We start from the raw sequence: 18,033 nt of genomic DNA, 5'->3' as shown, positions 1-18,033 counted from the left end.
TATTTGATAAAAGACAAACAAAACAGAAATAGATGTTTAGTAAATACTCACATAATCATAAAGATTTAATAAAATAGCACAAACAGAAAAATAGCAAGATGGCAACAATAAAGAAAAGATGAATGTTTCCACAGTTTCTATACCGCATCTGGGGCATTTCTCCTCTGAGTCCCGGTTGGTTTGTGACCCGGGTGTGAGCGTATGTGACCCTTGACCCGAGATCAAGTTTGATACAAGTGTTTGCACGTCCAGAAGCCGAGGCTCTTTTCTTCAGCTGTGCTGTGGGTGACAGGGATTTCAGTTTCAGACTCCGCAGGCTATGACTGACATTCTGGAATGCTTTGTTTCAGCTACAGCACATTTCACTCTTTTAATGCTACCTATTATGAATTATAAATAAGGCTTGTACAAAACTGTGAATGAATAGAAAAAATACTTCTGAAATGAAATCTTTTAAATATCAACAGCATGTCTTTCTTCTGATATGAAAAAGACCACTTTAACCACTTTTTTGTCAATATCCCATCATATCTTGTTCATTCATTTTAATTAGTTTTACTTGACTAAAATTAGATCTTTTTTTTTTTTTTTTTTGTCAGCATGAATAACATATAATTACAGCAAGCAAGGAACATTCTTAAAACTTTGCTCCTTCCATTTTCTGGAAATATACATAATAAGTATCAAAGGTTGGTCAGGTGAGAGTCTCAATCAGGTATCATGGTGTAAATACACCCTGATCTGGTAACTCCCATTACTTTCCTGCAGAGACCTATACTTGGAGAGTCTCGGCGACAGTGCAGCTGCTGGGGTGTGGCTTCAGCGGTGGGCGGAGCCAACAGATGTGGTGGGAGTTTTCCAGAGATTCAAGCTGACAGCTGTCATTTTAGGAGGTGCTTCATCATGTTTCAGTTTACAAGTCAAGCTCCAGTATCCAGTTTTTTCAACACGAAAGTAAGGTATTTTCTTCGAGACTTCCGATTCATTAGCTCTGCTAGAAAATAAAGTGTAGTAAACGGTAAAACTCTTTGCACTACAAATCAGCACGAGAAGATAGTAAAATAAAATAATATGATAAAGTACCAGAGCTCCTTGGTACAATTTCCATGTGTGTTTGGATGCACTTGGTGAATAAAGCTCATTCTGATCCTTGTCCTATTCTGATATTTGTACTTTCCTTGCTTACCCAATTAGTTACGTGTGTGTTTTTGGAATTACTATAATTATGAGTTTTCCACTTGTAAAAAGCATCACATCTTGTAATGACAAGCTGGAAACTCGGAAATAGTTAAACCGAAGGGAAGCTGTTAAAGACAGGTATGGAAAGAAGTCTTGCTCTCCAAAGCTGCATTTATTCAATAAAGAAATACAGTAATGTTGTGAAATATTATTACAACTTACAATTACTGATTTATATTTAATATATTTAAAAATATATACATATATTTTTTTTTGCTCTTTTGTTAATTCTTTGGTATCGGACCATGCTTGAGTAATTATTGTTGTGACTTTTTTCTTTTGATTTTTGACTAAAATGTGACCTGGATATAGCTCCCACGTCTTTGCTGATCTTAATTTAAGCCAGTCTAAAACAAGCCATCAGATATTCTTGCCATTCAGTGAATGCAGGGATGTTAGGAGAGATGGAGGACCATAAATGATTACAAAAAAAGTTGAACTTTTCATTTTGTTTTTATTTATACTCGAAATGCTTCACATACTGTATCATCTAAAATAAATGATCTTAACAGTCAAGTCCCCTCTACATCAGTGTGCCTGGAAAGAATTACAACATAGAAAAAGGACACAGAAACAGGGTCATTCACACCGTTCCAGTTATTCCCATATAAGGCCATTCCCATATTCTCAGCACTTCTGAGGAAACAGATTGTCATGACAGTGAGGTTATGAACGGCTGACCAGGTCAAATGCAATCAAAGGGCAGGTGCATTGCTCAGTTGTGGCCCGGATGCAAACTTGCATGCTTCAACTTGATGAGATGCATGAAATGGTGACAGATTATGGCAACGTGCAGTTACGAGAACATTTTGACCGCAACCGGTCACAGTCGTTAAAAACTCACATAGATGATATAAGGACTAACATACCTAACCTTAAAGGTATGTTCATCTCAGGTTCACATCCTAGAAGGACCATCATTTTTTGGAAAGGAAAGTGCTCTGCTACATGACTAAATATCCTCAGTTAAGGGCTAAAATATTTCATGACATAATGCAATACAAGATGCAATGAAAACAAGTTAACCCAAGAGGCGACTTACAGTACATGCTTTTAAGTGTGAACATCTGTCAATTCATCCAGATGTTCTATTCTATAAAACATATATACAGTTGCAGACCAGATGACCACTATACAATTACGCAAACTGCCTGTTATTTGGCCACAAATAAGTTCAGGAATGACACTAAAATTACTACACTAAAAATTACAAGGAGCAAAATACTGTCATTTTATGCCGTTCATTTGTAAATGCAGAAGTCATGCTGTTATTACTTGGACAGAAGCATAGTTTCTTTCTGTTATATCGATGCATGGAGGAATACATGGTGAACCAATGCATGGCCTAAAGTGCTGGAAGGAACTGGAACTAGAAGGTAAACATTGCATTTCTAGTGCTATATGGCTTGAGAGCTTTTACTAACGCAGTCGAATAGTTTTATCATCTCAAGAACCAGGCTACATACAGAACAGTCCAATTTATTGCATATACGGATGAGCATCAGATAGAGCGGTCTCAATGATTCAGTTCTGACTGCTCATACTGTACAAATAGTGGTTATTGGCTATTTTCTTCTGAAGAACACAAAAGAAGATATTTTGAAGAACGTTGGAATCCAAACAACATTGGAGCCTATTCATTTTCATTGTCTGGACAAATAAGGGGTGAGTTAATAAGAGCTATTCCTTTAATTTTGAACATTACAATTAATTACAAGGTTTCTGCAGGTCTTAAAAAGTCTTTATTCATCCTTCCACAAATTGAGTCCTTAAAAAAAGTCTTAAATCTAAGCAGGAATTCTTCAAATTCTAAACAGATTGCAATAAATGTTGTATTGTTTTCCGATACAAATATCAAAACATTCTTAAACCCTTAACTCTAAATTGAGAAACTGGATAAAATTAGCTCGAAACATGAACAAATATCTGTCAATGAAATGAAAATCTTTGAAAATCTTTGTGGAATGAAATCTTTTTTCCCTTTAAATTCTGTTACTTTTCTCCGAGCTCACTGGCAGATATTTGCTCGGTTTAATTATAAAAACACTTTATTTTGATCAATTTTTTATGAAACTAGACATATAAGATGTCATTCTGCTTCTTTGTATCTTGAATTAAGAATCTGTACACAGAGCAGGGCTGTCCAATCCTGTTTCTAGACGTATATTAATAATATTTAAGCGTTAATGTTAATTAATGTTGATGAATTGTGTTCCATTAAAATAATTCCTTAAATTTTCTTTACTTGGTCTTAAAATCCTGAATTATCTGATAAGCATCATTTGATATATTCAACTTAGTGGAAAGAGCAAAATAAATTTTAAACCTACATTTTCAAATTAGTTTAAAAAACATCCCTTATTTGAAAGGCAATATTTGACTTCAATTTAAAGCTCACAAAGATCAGAGTTTATCCAAGTGTGATCAAAATCAGGTGATTTTCTGATAATCATGACAGAGCCATTGACAGTCAACAATAAACAACAGCTGAAGTTTAAAAATGCTATTTTTATTTATAAAAGTCACAGTTTAGCCAAAACCAACCTATTTGCAAACTATCAAACTCCCCTGCAGGAATACTTTAAACTGCACCTACTGACGGAAGACATTCTCTTCAGAGAAACCTCATTTCAGCTTTGTCTTCTGGTTCATTTTATAAAACTGCCCCATATGTGATGAGCCAATGGTTTTCACTATATCATGGCTGATTTTGATGATGGTTTGATGATGATGATGGAAAGGGATGGATGGCTCAGATGATCATGTGCCGAAGTTTGCAGTTTAACTCCTTCTCCTTCTCAAGCAGTCCACTGCTGTGCTTTTTATATGCCTCAAACTCCTAAAAACGTGATATGTAAAAACATTTATATGCTACTGAGACTAAGATGTCCACTGTACATTGCAGGTTTTCTTTTAGCAGACCTTTTTGAGCTCATTGCAGGTGTCCTCTGCCTTCTCTAAGGCGTCCTGTAGTTCCTTCACTTTTAATTCACGGTTCACAGCGGCTGCTTCCTTTTCAAACCTGATAACCAAAAAAAAAAAAAATAAATAAATTTAAGAAAGACAGACTAAGCAAGTAATGCATTATAGATATTGGTAATATCACGTGCAAACAGAAACTCAAAGTCATAAAGAAAGTCAAAAATCCAGAACTGAACTTTTGTCTGTTGTATTGTTTTTTTTCACTCATGTTATTCTGACCATGTATTATTGTCTTTCTATATTTATGGTGCTTTCTTTAGTCTGACAGATGTATTCTTTATATACTGTCCTCGAATGGAAAAATCTAATTTTATATTGCATGGAAGGAAAATGGTCGACCTGAAACTGTGTAAAAGATAATGAAATTTCACTTTTGGGTGAATTATTCCTTTAATTAACATGACATGGTATATTTATAAAAAGTCTAGTATTAATGTATAAAAGTTTGTAATTCTTACCGGTTTTCTGCATCTAGTCTGGCGTTCTCAGCTTCTTGTCTTTTCCGAGCCAGCTCCTGAATTTCAGCTTGCTTGTCCTTTAACACATTGCAATGAAATCATTACAACTCCATCTGAAAACCAACAGTAATGTAACTGATCATTTTTTTCCCCAGACGTGTCCTGGACGGGATATCTAAACTGCGTGAAATATTTGGGTTTGGCTTTGTTTTGTTACTGTACTTGCTATAGGTAATTTCTTAAATGTAGTTTGACCAATAGCATGCAGGCATTCTACATAATCGACCAATTGTGGAATGCAAGAAAGTGGACTCTAACAAAGAATGGTTAAAGCAATGCAAATATGCATTGTTTTTATTGCCCACCAGGATAATTTTCCCACGCTGCATTGAGAGATCAATAAGATCATCCTTTTCCTTCACGAGTTTCTCCAGTCTCTCTTGACTGTCCGTCTCTCTCATTGACTCTTTTTCCTGAGTTTGTCTTAGTTTGAAATCCAACTCTGTTGAAAGAAATGCGTGAGGTGTTTAACAGTGTGCAGGTTACAACTGGACGACTACACACATTTAAAGACTTTTGTTCATGCTTAGCATAGTCCACATCTTTGAAATTCTCATCAAGCTTTGCTTCAGGACATTAACATAAAACATTTCATTACATTTTTTGTGAAAAAATTAAATAAAATACTTAAACGTTTTGGCAATATTTTTCTCATTTTCATTTAGTTTAGCTTCATGCACTAATAAAACTAAAACTGAAATAAAATGAAATTAGCAAAAACACAACTAAATTACTAAAACTTCTCAAATTAAAATGAAAATGGAATGTGTAATAAATTCAAATTTTGAAGAACCCCCACACACACACTATTTTAAATGTCATCAACTTTCCAAAACTACAATGTTGTTATTATGTGTTAATAAGTTTGTTATTCTAGTTAGGCTTTGGTGAAATATGGCCTAGATACCTGCACACATCTCCACAGCATTCTTCAGCTGTTTCTGTGTGTCGCTCAGCTCGTTCTTCAGCGACGCCTCTTTAATCTGATGGAGGTTGATCAGCTCTTTCAGTTTAATCTGGAAACCTGTTGTTTTCTCCCTGTTGGGATCATAACCATTCATTTCAATTCGACTTATTTCACTGAAAGTAAACAGTAACCATCAGCTTTTTCAGTTCTGGAACTATTTTTCCCATTCATTTTCTCAATATGTTTTTTTTTTAAATGCAATCAATAAATTGTTTTAATTAACATGAGTTTGTGAAAACTTGAAAAAACTAAAGTTGGATCTCTCTTCAGCATTGATTTTTTTTATTTTTTATTATGGCAATTCATTAAAACTCTATATAGGTTTTTACTTCCAGAACAGACTGAAACCGAGAAGCGTTTCTTACTGATACTCTGTTTCTAGTCTCTTATGTTGCTCTGCCAAGTCCTTGAGCTCTTGAGTCAGTTTGAGGATGGTCTTCTCTTTTTCTTGCACTTCCTCACTGAAAAGCGTTTCATTTTCCTTTCGGAGTCTCTCGTTCTCCTTCTCCAGCTTCACGTTCTGGCTCTTGTACTCGTTCTTGAAGTTGATCAGCTCTCGGTGGTTGGAGGCCAGGTGCATGAATCTCTGCTCCAGCAGTTCAGATTTCTTCCTCTCGTTCTCCAGCTCCAGCTGCACATTGGCTCTCAGGTTCTCCAGCTCTGCGTTGATCTTCTCCAGAGCCTGACATCGCAGAAGCATCTCGTCTGCTCTCTGTTTCAGGATGCAGATGAGAGTGGACTGCTCATCAATTCTTGATCGCAGCACTTCTGCTTCCGTCCTTTCTTCCTGAGAGAGACTTCTGAGCTTTTCCAGGGCTTGGTGCACATCGTCCATATCCTTGAAGGAAGGATTAAGATCTGGGGTTAAACCTGTGCTAATACAAGTCTTTATATTTATAATTTCTGCTCAATTAGATTGTCTAAGAACCAATTCTGAGAGATGCATGAGATGCATAATTGGCTCTAGATGGGTTTTAAAATCCTGATACTGATATTTAGAGAAAAAAGCTGTCAAATAGCTAATACAGTTGCCAGTATAATAAAATTAAAGAAGTAGTTTACCAATAAATGAAAATATTCTATATTGCTTATCTTGTATATTGCATTATTTCACCTCTGTCTGCTGTTTGGCTGTTTATATGTTGTATATGTTATTTACTTTATCTAAAGTGTCCTTGGGTGTTTGAAAGATGCTAATAATAATCATTATTATGATTATTATTAAGTCATAACACATGCAAAATTGCTGAATTTAAATGATATAAAAAATATGTATTTATATTTTACATATAGAAAATGTTTGTGCACTGACAAAGCCATTGTAAAATGCCTCAAAATTAGAAAATATTGTTAATTAATCATGTCTGGATTGTAAATTGGTATATTTCTAGAATAGTTTCACATTGGCACTGTAAATTACATACTTTTTTTATTACAGGAGCAAGTGAAAAATTTACATTATGCATTTATTGATTTAGCATGATGTTTTATTCAAAACGACTAACATCTGAGAAATACAAGTGGTTCAAAATAAAGAGGCAATAAATAAATAAATAAAATACGGGAAGTGCTTGCCATATAAAAGTTTCTGAATGAGTTCTTTCCATGGATGTTTTTCCTGGTACAATCAGGCAAAAGGGAAAATGGGGCTTTGGCTCCACCTTTCTGCCACTCCAGCAGGAAATGGGACTGGACCATTTCAGTCCGGAGGGAGGGACACATTCACATGTTGCTAGTTTTGAGGATTTATTTTATTATTTGTTTAGTTATGGATACAGCTGTATGATCATTTAAAAATGATGGGTATTATTCAGAGGTTTGTTTTTGTTTAAGTTTCATAACTGAATGTGTGTTTTTTAATTCACCTCCCATGGTTTTGGTAGACTTAGGTCTAGTATATCCTGTTTTTTATTAGCCTTTTTTGTGTTTGTTCATCAGGGTAGATCCTCTATTTTATTTTAGAAGCATTACAGTGATTTATTTTTTATTAGTTTAAACATTTCCTCATGTTATTTATTTTTTGCTATCATTTATTTTTGATAGATGCACTTTCTTTCTTTTTTTGTGCACTGCTTGTGACCTGACTTCACCTGGTCCGCTCCATTACACAAGTAACCACAATAAAACTACACTTGGTTACACAAGTCAAGCAAGAGCCTAATATATTATGATGGCAGATTTTTAAATAGATATTTGTTTGGGGCATGTTGTCACATGTTTGAAATATATTAATATTATTCATATGATTTTGTTCAGTGTACTGTGATATGTATTGACCAAAACAAGGGATTTTTTTTGTATGCATGATGCTGTTTATGTCCATTGTGACAACTTACCCCATCCAGTGTGACGCCACTGAGACATGTTATGAAAAAAAGTCGATGCGTGATATATGATCTGTTTTGTTTATTTTTATTTTCTAAAGCAGTATCGGTGGAAATGTTCAAGATGCGTGTCAACGAAACTGAATTGGGAGAAGTAAAATAAATTAACTGAAAATATGAAATAGGGTTAAAAAAAATGTGACAACAAGCCCCGGTGTGTTTACCCTACTGGGAATATTATTGGTTTTAAAGCTAAAAAAAACAAGTTGAGTATCAAACCTTAGGTATTATAAAGCAAAACTATTAATTCAATCTTAAAATGAAATGTGTAGAACCAACAACCAACCAAAAAAATAAATAAACGATTTTGTTGTTTTCCTTTCCTTTTTTTTTTTTTTTTTTTAGTAATGCGTGTCCAGTTGCTTTGTTACTGTTTGGGCGAATAATGTGTTTAAAGCCACGATTTTATCCCAAACACAACATGAAAACAGTCGATGTTGACAGGTGAACAGAGATGATGAAATGGGCGTAAACAGTTTTGTATGAAACTGCGTACCTGTTTGGTGTCTTTGATCATCGTTTTGAGGTCTATTTGGATTTTCTGTGGAGATGTCATGTCGAATCTCTCAAGGCTGTGTTTCGCAGAAGAAAATAAACCAGGTTTGTTCACAAAGGCGTCTCGACCGCAGTGAGCTGCAGTGATTGATCTTCGGCTTGTGGCGATACAAAGTTTCCCCGGTTGCCCCTAGCAACAGCGAATTTCGTCACGATTATTGTGCGTGTTTTCCCTTTGAACAGACTAGATTTGAGAATGTAATTTCAGCATTTTAAAAATCGACTAACATTTATAACACGCGCTGTTGTTCCAGGTATGTATGTTTTGTGTGTTTCCCCTCAGGTTAAGCAGATTGGGCTGAAAACGCAGGTGTATTGCTCGAGTTTTACCACTAGATGTCGCCACAGCTCCTCTCTAATGTGTGAAGAGACACTGGTCTATAGAAAGGCACATTTGCATTAGGTTGATTAGTAGAGTGAAGAATATATACTTATTTTGATTAGCATTACGTTATGATCTACAGCTGTAGCTCTTTAAAAAAAATCAACAGTGTTCTTATGATTTGTTTAAGAGTTTTCCCAGCTAAGATCTTCAAACCATCTTTGGCTGGTTTAAGATGTTTTATTCAGTGGGAGCTCTTTAATTATAAAGTGAGGATCACAGGACATTAACACACATCAAATCTTTATTCAACATGAATTTTGGCACAGAAGGATCACTTATTAGCTAAGCTAATGAACTTTAACTTGCCTTATAGAAATTCACTGACCCTAAGTACATTTACATTTATTCATTTAGCTGACTTACAATTGCTATGTCAGAGGTCACACGCCTCTTGAGCAACTAGGGGTTAAGTGTCTTGCCCAGGGGACACATTAGTGTCTCACAGTGGATTCGAACCTGGGTCTCTCACAGCAAAGGCATGTGTCTTATCCACTGTGCTAACACCACCACACAAGTAAGGCATTTAAAACCGTACTCTGCATTATTTGAGTCTGGCCTTCTCAGCCTATGGGAAACTTGAACTTGTGCTCAGTCTTGAGAATCAGAGACAGCTTCGGGTTCTTATCAATAAAAAATGTATTGCAAAAATATTGACTTGGGCATCCAACCTTAGAAGTATCATGCTGTTGTTTCACAACAGACTCTACAAGAAGCTTTTGAATCGACTTTAGGCTGAATGTTCATTTCTATTATTTGTTAAATCTGACACAAATTTAGGAAACTTAAATTTGCTGCCCTAAACATGAAGTAAAATAGTCAAGGATATGATCCTGTGGGTCGAGCAAGTTATACTGTAAACTGTCTAAATTGGTAACTGTACAAAGCACAGTGAACTATTATTGCACTACTGTTATTTTGAGATTTATAGTTACCAATGAATTATATTTCAAATAAATGCTCTTTTTTGAACTTTCTGTTTCTTGGGCAGCAAATCGGTATATTAGGATGATTTCTGAAGGATCATGTGACACTGAAGATGTAATGATGCTTAAAATTCAGCTTTACATCACAGGAATAAATTATATTTGAAAATATATTCAAAAAAGAAAACATTTACTCTCAACTGTAAATATAATATATATATATATATATATATATATATATATATATATATATATATATATATATATAAACCTTTTTGTATAAGCTATTATAATATTTATTTACAAATCTTTTTTTTTTTCAAATTAATTTGAGTAACTTTGCCCTGTAGTCATTTTATTCCTTTTTTTTAATGTATATTTGTTTTGTTTTAATTAATTTAGACTTTCATTCTAGTAACTTTAGTGTTTCCAATTAAATGTATTTCATTTCAGCTACTTGGCAAGGCAACCATTCTCATCTTCTACATTGGAAAAAGACCACAAAGAAACACTTCCTTTTCAAAGAATCTATTTTTATATGCAGCCCGCATATGACAGAAATCAATTTAAGATTATTTTTGAAGGAAAAAAAAATTAAAAATATAGATGAGAATAGATTAAATGTTTGTATAGTTTACAGGAATGAGACTTTGCCTTTTGTATGCCAATTCATGTTCCTTTTTATTATTATTGTGACGCCATATTTGTATATCTTTGCACTGATGCTGCTGAAAGAGAATGTTATGAATATACTGTACATTTGTAAATTAGAAAATATTTTTGGTCAGATGTTATTATGAAATAGATTATTACTTGTTCCTGGAGATTCACACACACACACACACACACACAACTATATATATATATGCCAAGTTGCCAACAATACAGTAAAGTGCATTGAGAGCCAGCTGAGACTTTGCCATATGATCTGATTCGTCTTAAAGGAACAGTTCACCCAAAAATGAAAATTCACCCTCAGGCCAAGATGTAGATGTGTTTGTTTCTTCATGGGAACAGATTTGGAGAAATGTAGCATTGCATCATTTGCTCACCAGTGGATCCTCTGTAGTGAATGGGTGCCGTCAGAAAAACTGACACCGAATCGCATTATAAAGTGCTGATTATTTTCCACAAAATAACAGCATATGGGTTCAAATGACATCAGGGTGAGGAAATAATGACAGAAATGGTAAACTACTACAAATATTATGATGCAGTGACATATTCTGCTGTAAACACTTTTGAATAGAAGTAGAAGACACACCACTTCTGTCTTACAGTATATATTCAGTGAATACTTGAAACTTCCCGTCTATATGCATGTGATAATGACTGATATCTGGAGCTCTCTGATGTCCAGTAGTTCAATAGCTTTTCATATATTGTTTCCCATCTGATGATGTGCATGTACAGTGAAATCAAAACATTTTAAATGACTTTGTATATTAATTACAGGAAAACAAAATGAATATTATGTATTTACTCATCTTGACATGCTGATATGTAGAAAGTAACTGGAAATAAATGCTGCTGTGAAAAATCAAAAAGCATGAAATGTTGCAATTTGTTATGTACCAAAAGATACACACACACACACACACACACACACACACACACACACACACACACACACACACACAGTGATATCCAGTATATACACGTGTACAAGGAAAGCCTCTTTCTTTCACCCTCTTTTTCTTACGGTTTTAATGAGCTAATTGATGTGGGTTGGGTTAATTAGTGAAGACAGGTGCATGATACTAGTTACAGAGAAGCCTTTATTAAAAACTCTCCAGAAGCTGGTGTTGACTGTTAGGGTTGAAGAGTGGGTTATGGGTCTGTGAGGTATTTTGGGAGGTCAGAGAGCTTCTGCTTGATGGAGAGCTTTGAGTGTTTTTTTGTTTGTTTGGCACAATGATGCCATAAATGAACTATTCCTGGTTCCCCAAGCAGTGAACGGGTCTTAAAAATACATAAAAAAATACTTTCTCTCTCTCTCTCTCTCTCTCTCTCTCTTAGCATGAATAACAGCCTTTTGTGAATTGTAAAGCCTTTATGGATGTAAAAGGTTCTTCATGGAACCATAAATGAACCTTTATTGTTAAGAGTGTTGAAGAGTTTTCCATTTGGAGTCATTCCATTAAGTTATAAAAAAAAATGTCAAAGTCTAGGTGAAACTATAGATTTTTTTTTCTGTGCTGCAAAGTACATAGATTACTAAGTGTATAGATTATCAAAAAATAATTCACAAAAAAATGTTGGTTCTTCTATGTATGGGTGGTTGATTTGATGCTGAGATGTAGGCGTTGGACTCAAATTGGAGGCAGATGAATGTGAGCATAGGGTCTAAGCAAACTAAATGATTGGAGAAGGCTTGTCTTCGTCAGAATATCCATTTGTCATTTTTCTTAAAAATTATTTAAAAAAAATGTATAACATGAATGAATGGATCAGTTTGTTGTGGGACACCAAAGGGTACTTTATGGAAAATGCAACAATACATAAAATGCATCATATTTGCAGAATGAAATCCAATACTTTTCTTCCGAATTTTGAGGTGCTTATTGGAAAAATTGTGCCCGTTTTGCTCTATATGTCACTTTTTCACAAAATCTGATGTTCCTTGTGTTCCTTTAAATGCATTTTTTTTCTTTTTTTTTTGCTTTCAAAGACCATTTGTAAGATGAAGTCGTCTTGTATTTTTCCCCAATCAGCAGAAAACTTGCCACAAAGACAGGATTCCCATCTTCCTCTGAGTCAGTTTGCAACCATTTGTTAAATTCTCAGACCATTATCATATCCTGTATATGAATGATTCCAAAGACATTATTTTATGCCTAATACTGATTGATATGAACTTTTGACATTTGACTGCTTTACATCATGGAGAATTTGATTGATATTTTTGAATTCATCATCATCATCATCAAATCAGGTAATAGTAGGATTTTTTTTTTTTGCAAATTATCAGAATTGTTTTTCAAGATTCAGAGTTGTTTAAACATTTTTGCACACTGCAATCAGTTTCAAAGACAAATATTCCCAAAGATGCTTGTATTGATATGTTGAGCTGCAATGCTGTTTTCAGTAGTTTTTTGTAGCAATGTTCAGCTCTTGTTCGTGGAAGGCATTATAATGTTAGTGAAGATGTCTGCTATGCATGTCGGCAGATACGAGAGGGGAATCCAGAAGAACTTGGCGTCCCAGCCTGCACTGTAGCGTGTTCGGGGATAACGTGCTGAAAGAGCGTGTTGCATGCATGACGTCACTTTGGAAAGGTCACTACTGGCCAGAATCTTCATGGAGAACTCCTGCACCTTTATATCTGGAGGAAAAGATTAAGAGAAATGCAGAAATGTCACATTGTTGTCAGTCAAGTATTGTGTCTTTCACTGGATGAGCTTGTTTGCATGTGTTCCTTCAAATGCACCATGATATAAATCTTTAAATTCTAGTATTGCATGAAATCTGCATTGACATGACATCAGAAGCACTCACAGTCCTGCAGGTATGAGTCTCCGTAGGCTCTCCTGACCTCTGCTGGGAGGTTGCTCCACCGTTTCTTCAGATCATCTTCAATGAGGCTCAGATCGGTTACTTGTGTCTTGAAGAAGCCTGGTTCAATGATACTTACATTCACTCCAAAGTGCATCATATCCCTCCTGATATCAGCAACAGAGAATAAAATGATTTTAGAGACATCATTAGACATTGAAGTAAAGATGCAAATCTCAAAGAAGTTTAAGTATGGGTATGGTTTATAAATTTAACTCGGTGAAATGTAAAGTGTTTAAAGGGTTAACTTCAGAAAAACTGACGTTGTGGTGACTCATGACCATAGTTAGAAATGGGTTTTGTTGGCTGTTTTTAATTACAGTCAGATGATAAATACAGCTTGCTAGCAGTATAAAATAATACATTTTATTTGTATTAATTTTAAAATATGTTTTATCTATTTTATTTATTTATTTCAGTCCTTATGACCTGTGTAATCTTTACTTTTATAGCTCTAATATTTATGGAAATTTAGAAATTGATTTTTGCTATTTTAAAAAGTCAGATGATGTTATTGATAAATGTAAATGTAAATGTTATTGGTTTGTTTGTAATTTAACATTTTATTTTTTAAATATTTTTTTTACTTAATACATTATATATTTGTGAAAATGTTATTTATTTTTATGTGTATTTATATTTAGATTTAAAATTTTTTTTTTTAAACAAATACATAAAATGTATTTATATTTGAGAAAATGAATAAATATAAGCCATGATGAAATGGATTTTTAAAATAAAAATCAGTTAGCAATGTAAAACAATACATTTGATTTTGTTTTTTTATTAAAGACATTTTGTTTGTTCATTTATTAAAACGTGTTCATTTTATATTTAAATACATTTAATAAATACATAAAATTATGTCAAATATATTTTATTTATTAACAAATATTATAATAACTTAACTATTATATATATATATATATATATATATAGTTAAGATGATTGTCAAATATGTACTATTGAGGCTCTTAATTGTAAGGACTAAAAACTAGGATAAAGAACAAGCACAATACACACTGCAAGCTCTTGTTGATATGTCTTCAAGTTCAGTTCCTTATTAGACAGCTAGGCATACCTCAAGCTATCAGAGAAGGCTTCCACACCATATTTAGTGAGACAATATCCTCCCCCGATGAGTGAGACTCTGCCCAGTATGCTGGCCACGTTCACCACCCGACCACGGGCCTTCTTCAGCAGAGGAAGAAACTTCAGGGTCACCTCGATGAGACCGATGAGGTTTACATCCAGAACCTTCTTAAAGTCCTCCAGCTGCATCCACTCCATGGGGCCGATGGGGACCGAGATGCCAGCGTTGTTCACCAAACCCCACAGACCTGATGTAAGAAAAACGAAGAAATGTAGTGTAGATGCAAAGAAAAGAAGAGTTTACTCACCCACAGGCCATTCAAGATGTAGATGAGTTTGTTTCTTCATCAGAACAGATTTGGAGAAATTTAGATTTCATCACTTGCTCACAAATGGATCCACTGCAGTGAATGGGTGCCATCAGAATGAGTCCAAACAGCTGCTAAAAACTTCACAATAATCCACAAGACTCCCGTCCATCAGTTAATGTCTTGTGAAATTCAAATCTGTTTGTTTATAAGAAACAAATCCATCATGACATTTTTGACTTCAAACCGTTTTTATTAATCAGTACCAAAAATTACACTATAATATTAAGGTTACTCTTTCTTTCTTTTTTCTCTTTTTTAAATAAATAAAGAATACACAATCCTTTAAGAAAATTAACCATGGTTTTATAGTAAAGGTGTAACATTGGAGGACGTTTTCAATGGAGGAAGTGTTATGGATTATGGATATTCTGACCAGAAGCTGGTTTAAAGTTAAAACATCTTAACTTGTTTTCTTACAAACAAAGTTTTTTTCTTCACAAGACATTAACTGATGGATTGGAGTGGTGTGGATTATTGTGATGTTTTTATCAGCTGTTTGGACTCTCATTCTGACGGCACCCATTCACTGCAGAGGATCCATTGGTGAACAAGGGATACAATGCTACATTTCCAGAAATCTGTTCTGATGAAGAAACAAACTCATCTACATCTGAAGGACCTGAGATGCATGAGTAATCTGTCAGCAAATATTACATTTGGAGTGAACACAACCCTTTTAAGGTCGAAAGGTCACTGAATTCTGCAAACAAGCATGTCAGGTGCATTATGAGGAAAGTATGTGGTTTTATAATAAACGATGCAGCTTTGGTTTGAGAATGGCATTTGGCTGAAGATGCTCCTTCGGGTAAACTAAAAGCGCTTGTCCAGGAGTTGCAGATTTATGAGTTGGTTGGTCGGCTTGACTCGAGCTAGGGTGTCCGTCTCACCTCTCTCCCCGGTCTCGCTGCGCACGCGCTCCAGCGCTCGATCGACGCTCGCGCTGTCGGTAACATCGAGCAGAAGCGTCTTGAGTCTGGGGGAGGCGGACGCGCGCAGTCTGGAGGCACCAGGTTCCGTGAGACACGCGGCGAGCACGTGAAACCCCCGCCGGTCGAGCTGCCGCGCCGCCAGGTGTCCGAAGCCGCTATCGCAGCCCGTCACCAGGACGTGTTTCTCGTGGATGCCGGTGATCTGACGGGAGTCTCGGAAGAATCGGACCGCGGCGATGAGCGCGAGAACGACCAGAGACCAGCAGCAGCAGCACAGCAGATCCGCGCAGAAGAACACCTGCGGGTGGAGGAGACGGGTGAAGCTTGTTCTATGATGATGTACAAAACAAAACAATTCCATATCGACTTATCAGGCAACATCCCCCCCCCCCTCCATTTACTAGATTTGAATGATTACAAACACTACACTGAGAAATACTCAAGTGAATATCTACAAAATAATTACAAAAACACTGTGGCATTGATGTTTTACTCCACTTTCATCAATCAGTCAATAAATACAGTAATGGCAGAAATCTTTTAACATTGATTAAAAGTTGATTGTAGGTGTGTATATATATTTTCTTTATGCATTGATAATTTATCTTTATTTTAATTTATTCATGTTTGAATGTATATTTTTTTATTCATACATTTATTTATATATTTTTATTTATTTAGCTTTGTATGTGAATATTTTTAATATTTTTTTTCTTTATATACATTTTAATGTGGATGTTTATGTATGTATATATATATATATATATATATATATATATATATATATATATATATATATATATATATATATAAATGTTTTCCAGGTTAATTTTAAGAGATAAGTGTTTACATTCTCATTTTTATAAATTATTATAAATATAACTTTGAAAGAAGATACAGGAGAGCAAAAGCTATGATAAATTAAACTCAACTAAAACCAACTAGACTGAATTTGTGTTGCTGGCAGATTCCTATTATTTATTCATTAGTTCAAATTAGGTTGTGCAACTGTGTGAAAGTTTATACGCATAAACTTAATTAAATTAAAACTGATTATAGTGCACAACCAATTGAGGAAAAAAAATATTTTTTCAATGTCTGGCTGCATGATTGTCAAAAAAAAAAAAAAAAAACCCACTTAAAATGTTTACATTTTTCGATCAAGAATTAAGCAAAAATAAGATTCTTTGCATTATTTTTATTACAATTAATGTTAATGACAGTTAATGCCTCTCAGACATGCCAAGGTGCATTCCTGCTCTTCTGGTGAGAAAGGGAACGTCTTGGGTTATGCATGTAACCTAAGTACCTCTAGAGGGAACGAGATGCTCTCCCCTCGCCATGCCTATTCTCCAAAGTGTCCACTAGAGGACATCTTGTCTATGGAACACATCTTGTTCCCTAGAAGGGGAACCATGTTACATGCATAACCTGAAGACATTCCCTCATTTCACTGCTAATGATTTATAGCAAAAATAATTTCTACTTCAACACTGAAATATTAACAAATCACGCACACATTAAACCCTACTATGCTTTATACATTAATGAAATAAAGACAGAAATGACCTGATCATGTTCAGAATTGACTAACGTACCATGACTAGTGCAGTTGTCGATACTCCTTCACTGAGAGAAACAGTAGCTCTTGCTTCCGAACCCCCGAATTTCACTCCTGTCCTGATCCCGCTGCGCAGAAGAGCTCAAGGGCCACAAACCGACTCCGGGATCCAAGGGCACCACAAGCAATAAACGTCACAGAGGTTGTGCAACACAACCTATGGCCTAGTTTGGCTTTTGAACATTCATTAATTGGTTTCTTTGGACATGTTACACTGTAGCTGTGGTCAAAATAAGCGGTGAAATTAAACATTTGACAGGTTCTGATATAGCAGATTAAATAACACATGTTTGTATGATGTTGATATGGTGATGTTGTAATAAAAGTTTTTATCAATCTTTTAAAGAAATGTATTAAATTCTGAGCTTACATAATCATATCACTGGTTTGATATTCTTTCATGAAAGTTGAGATAATGAGAGGATATTTATATTGGGTAAAATATAATTGAAATGCTGTAAAATTAAGGAAAAATATTTATTTGTGATTAGAAAATCTCACAGGAAAACGGA

The 18,033-nt window shown here is 34.8% G+C and overlaps 1 protein-coding gene across 1 annotated transcript; it reads right to left on the bottom strand.

Moving 5' to 3' along the window:
* Positions 1–3,431: 3,431 nt before the first annotated feature.
* On the bottom strand, positions 3,432–18,015 carry zgc:172182 (coiled-coil domain-containing protein 89). Its single transcript, XM_052606622.1, is given in 11 exon segments — positions 3,432–4,078; positions 4,162–4,261; positions 4,680–4,756; positions 5,045–5,181; positions 5,647–5,777; positions 6,072–6,544; positions 13,028–13,278; positions 13,452–13,615; positions 14,590–14,848; positions 15,859–16,198; positions 17,499–18,015. Coding segments are annotated over 11 exon segments (2,022 nt in total). The 5' UTR covers positions 17,502–18,015; the 3' UTR covers positions 3,432–3,991.
* Between the last annotated feature and the right edge of the window lie 18 nt (positions 18,016–18,033).

Source organism: Carassius gibelio, chromosome A9, assembly GCF_023724105.1.
Source record: "Carassius gibelio isolate Cgi1373 ecotype wild population from Czech Republic chromosome A9, carGib1.2-hapl.c, whole genome shotgun sequence".
NCBI lineage: Eukaryota > Metazoa > Chordata > Actinopteri > Cypriniformes > Cyprinidae > Carassius > Carassius gibelio.
The sequence above is the reverse complement of the archived record's forward strand: the minus strand, read 5'-3'. Positions and strand labels throughout refer to the sequence as shown.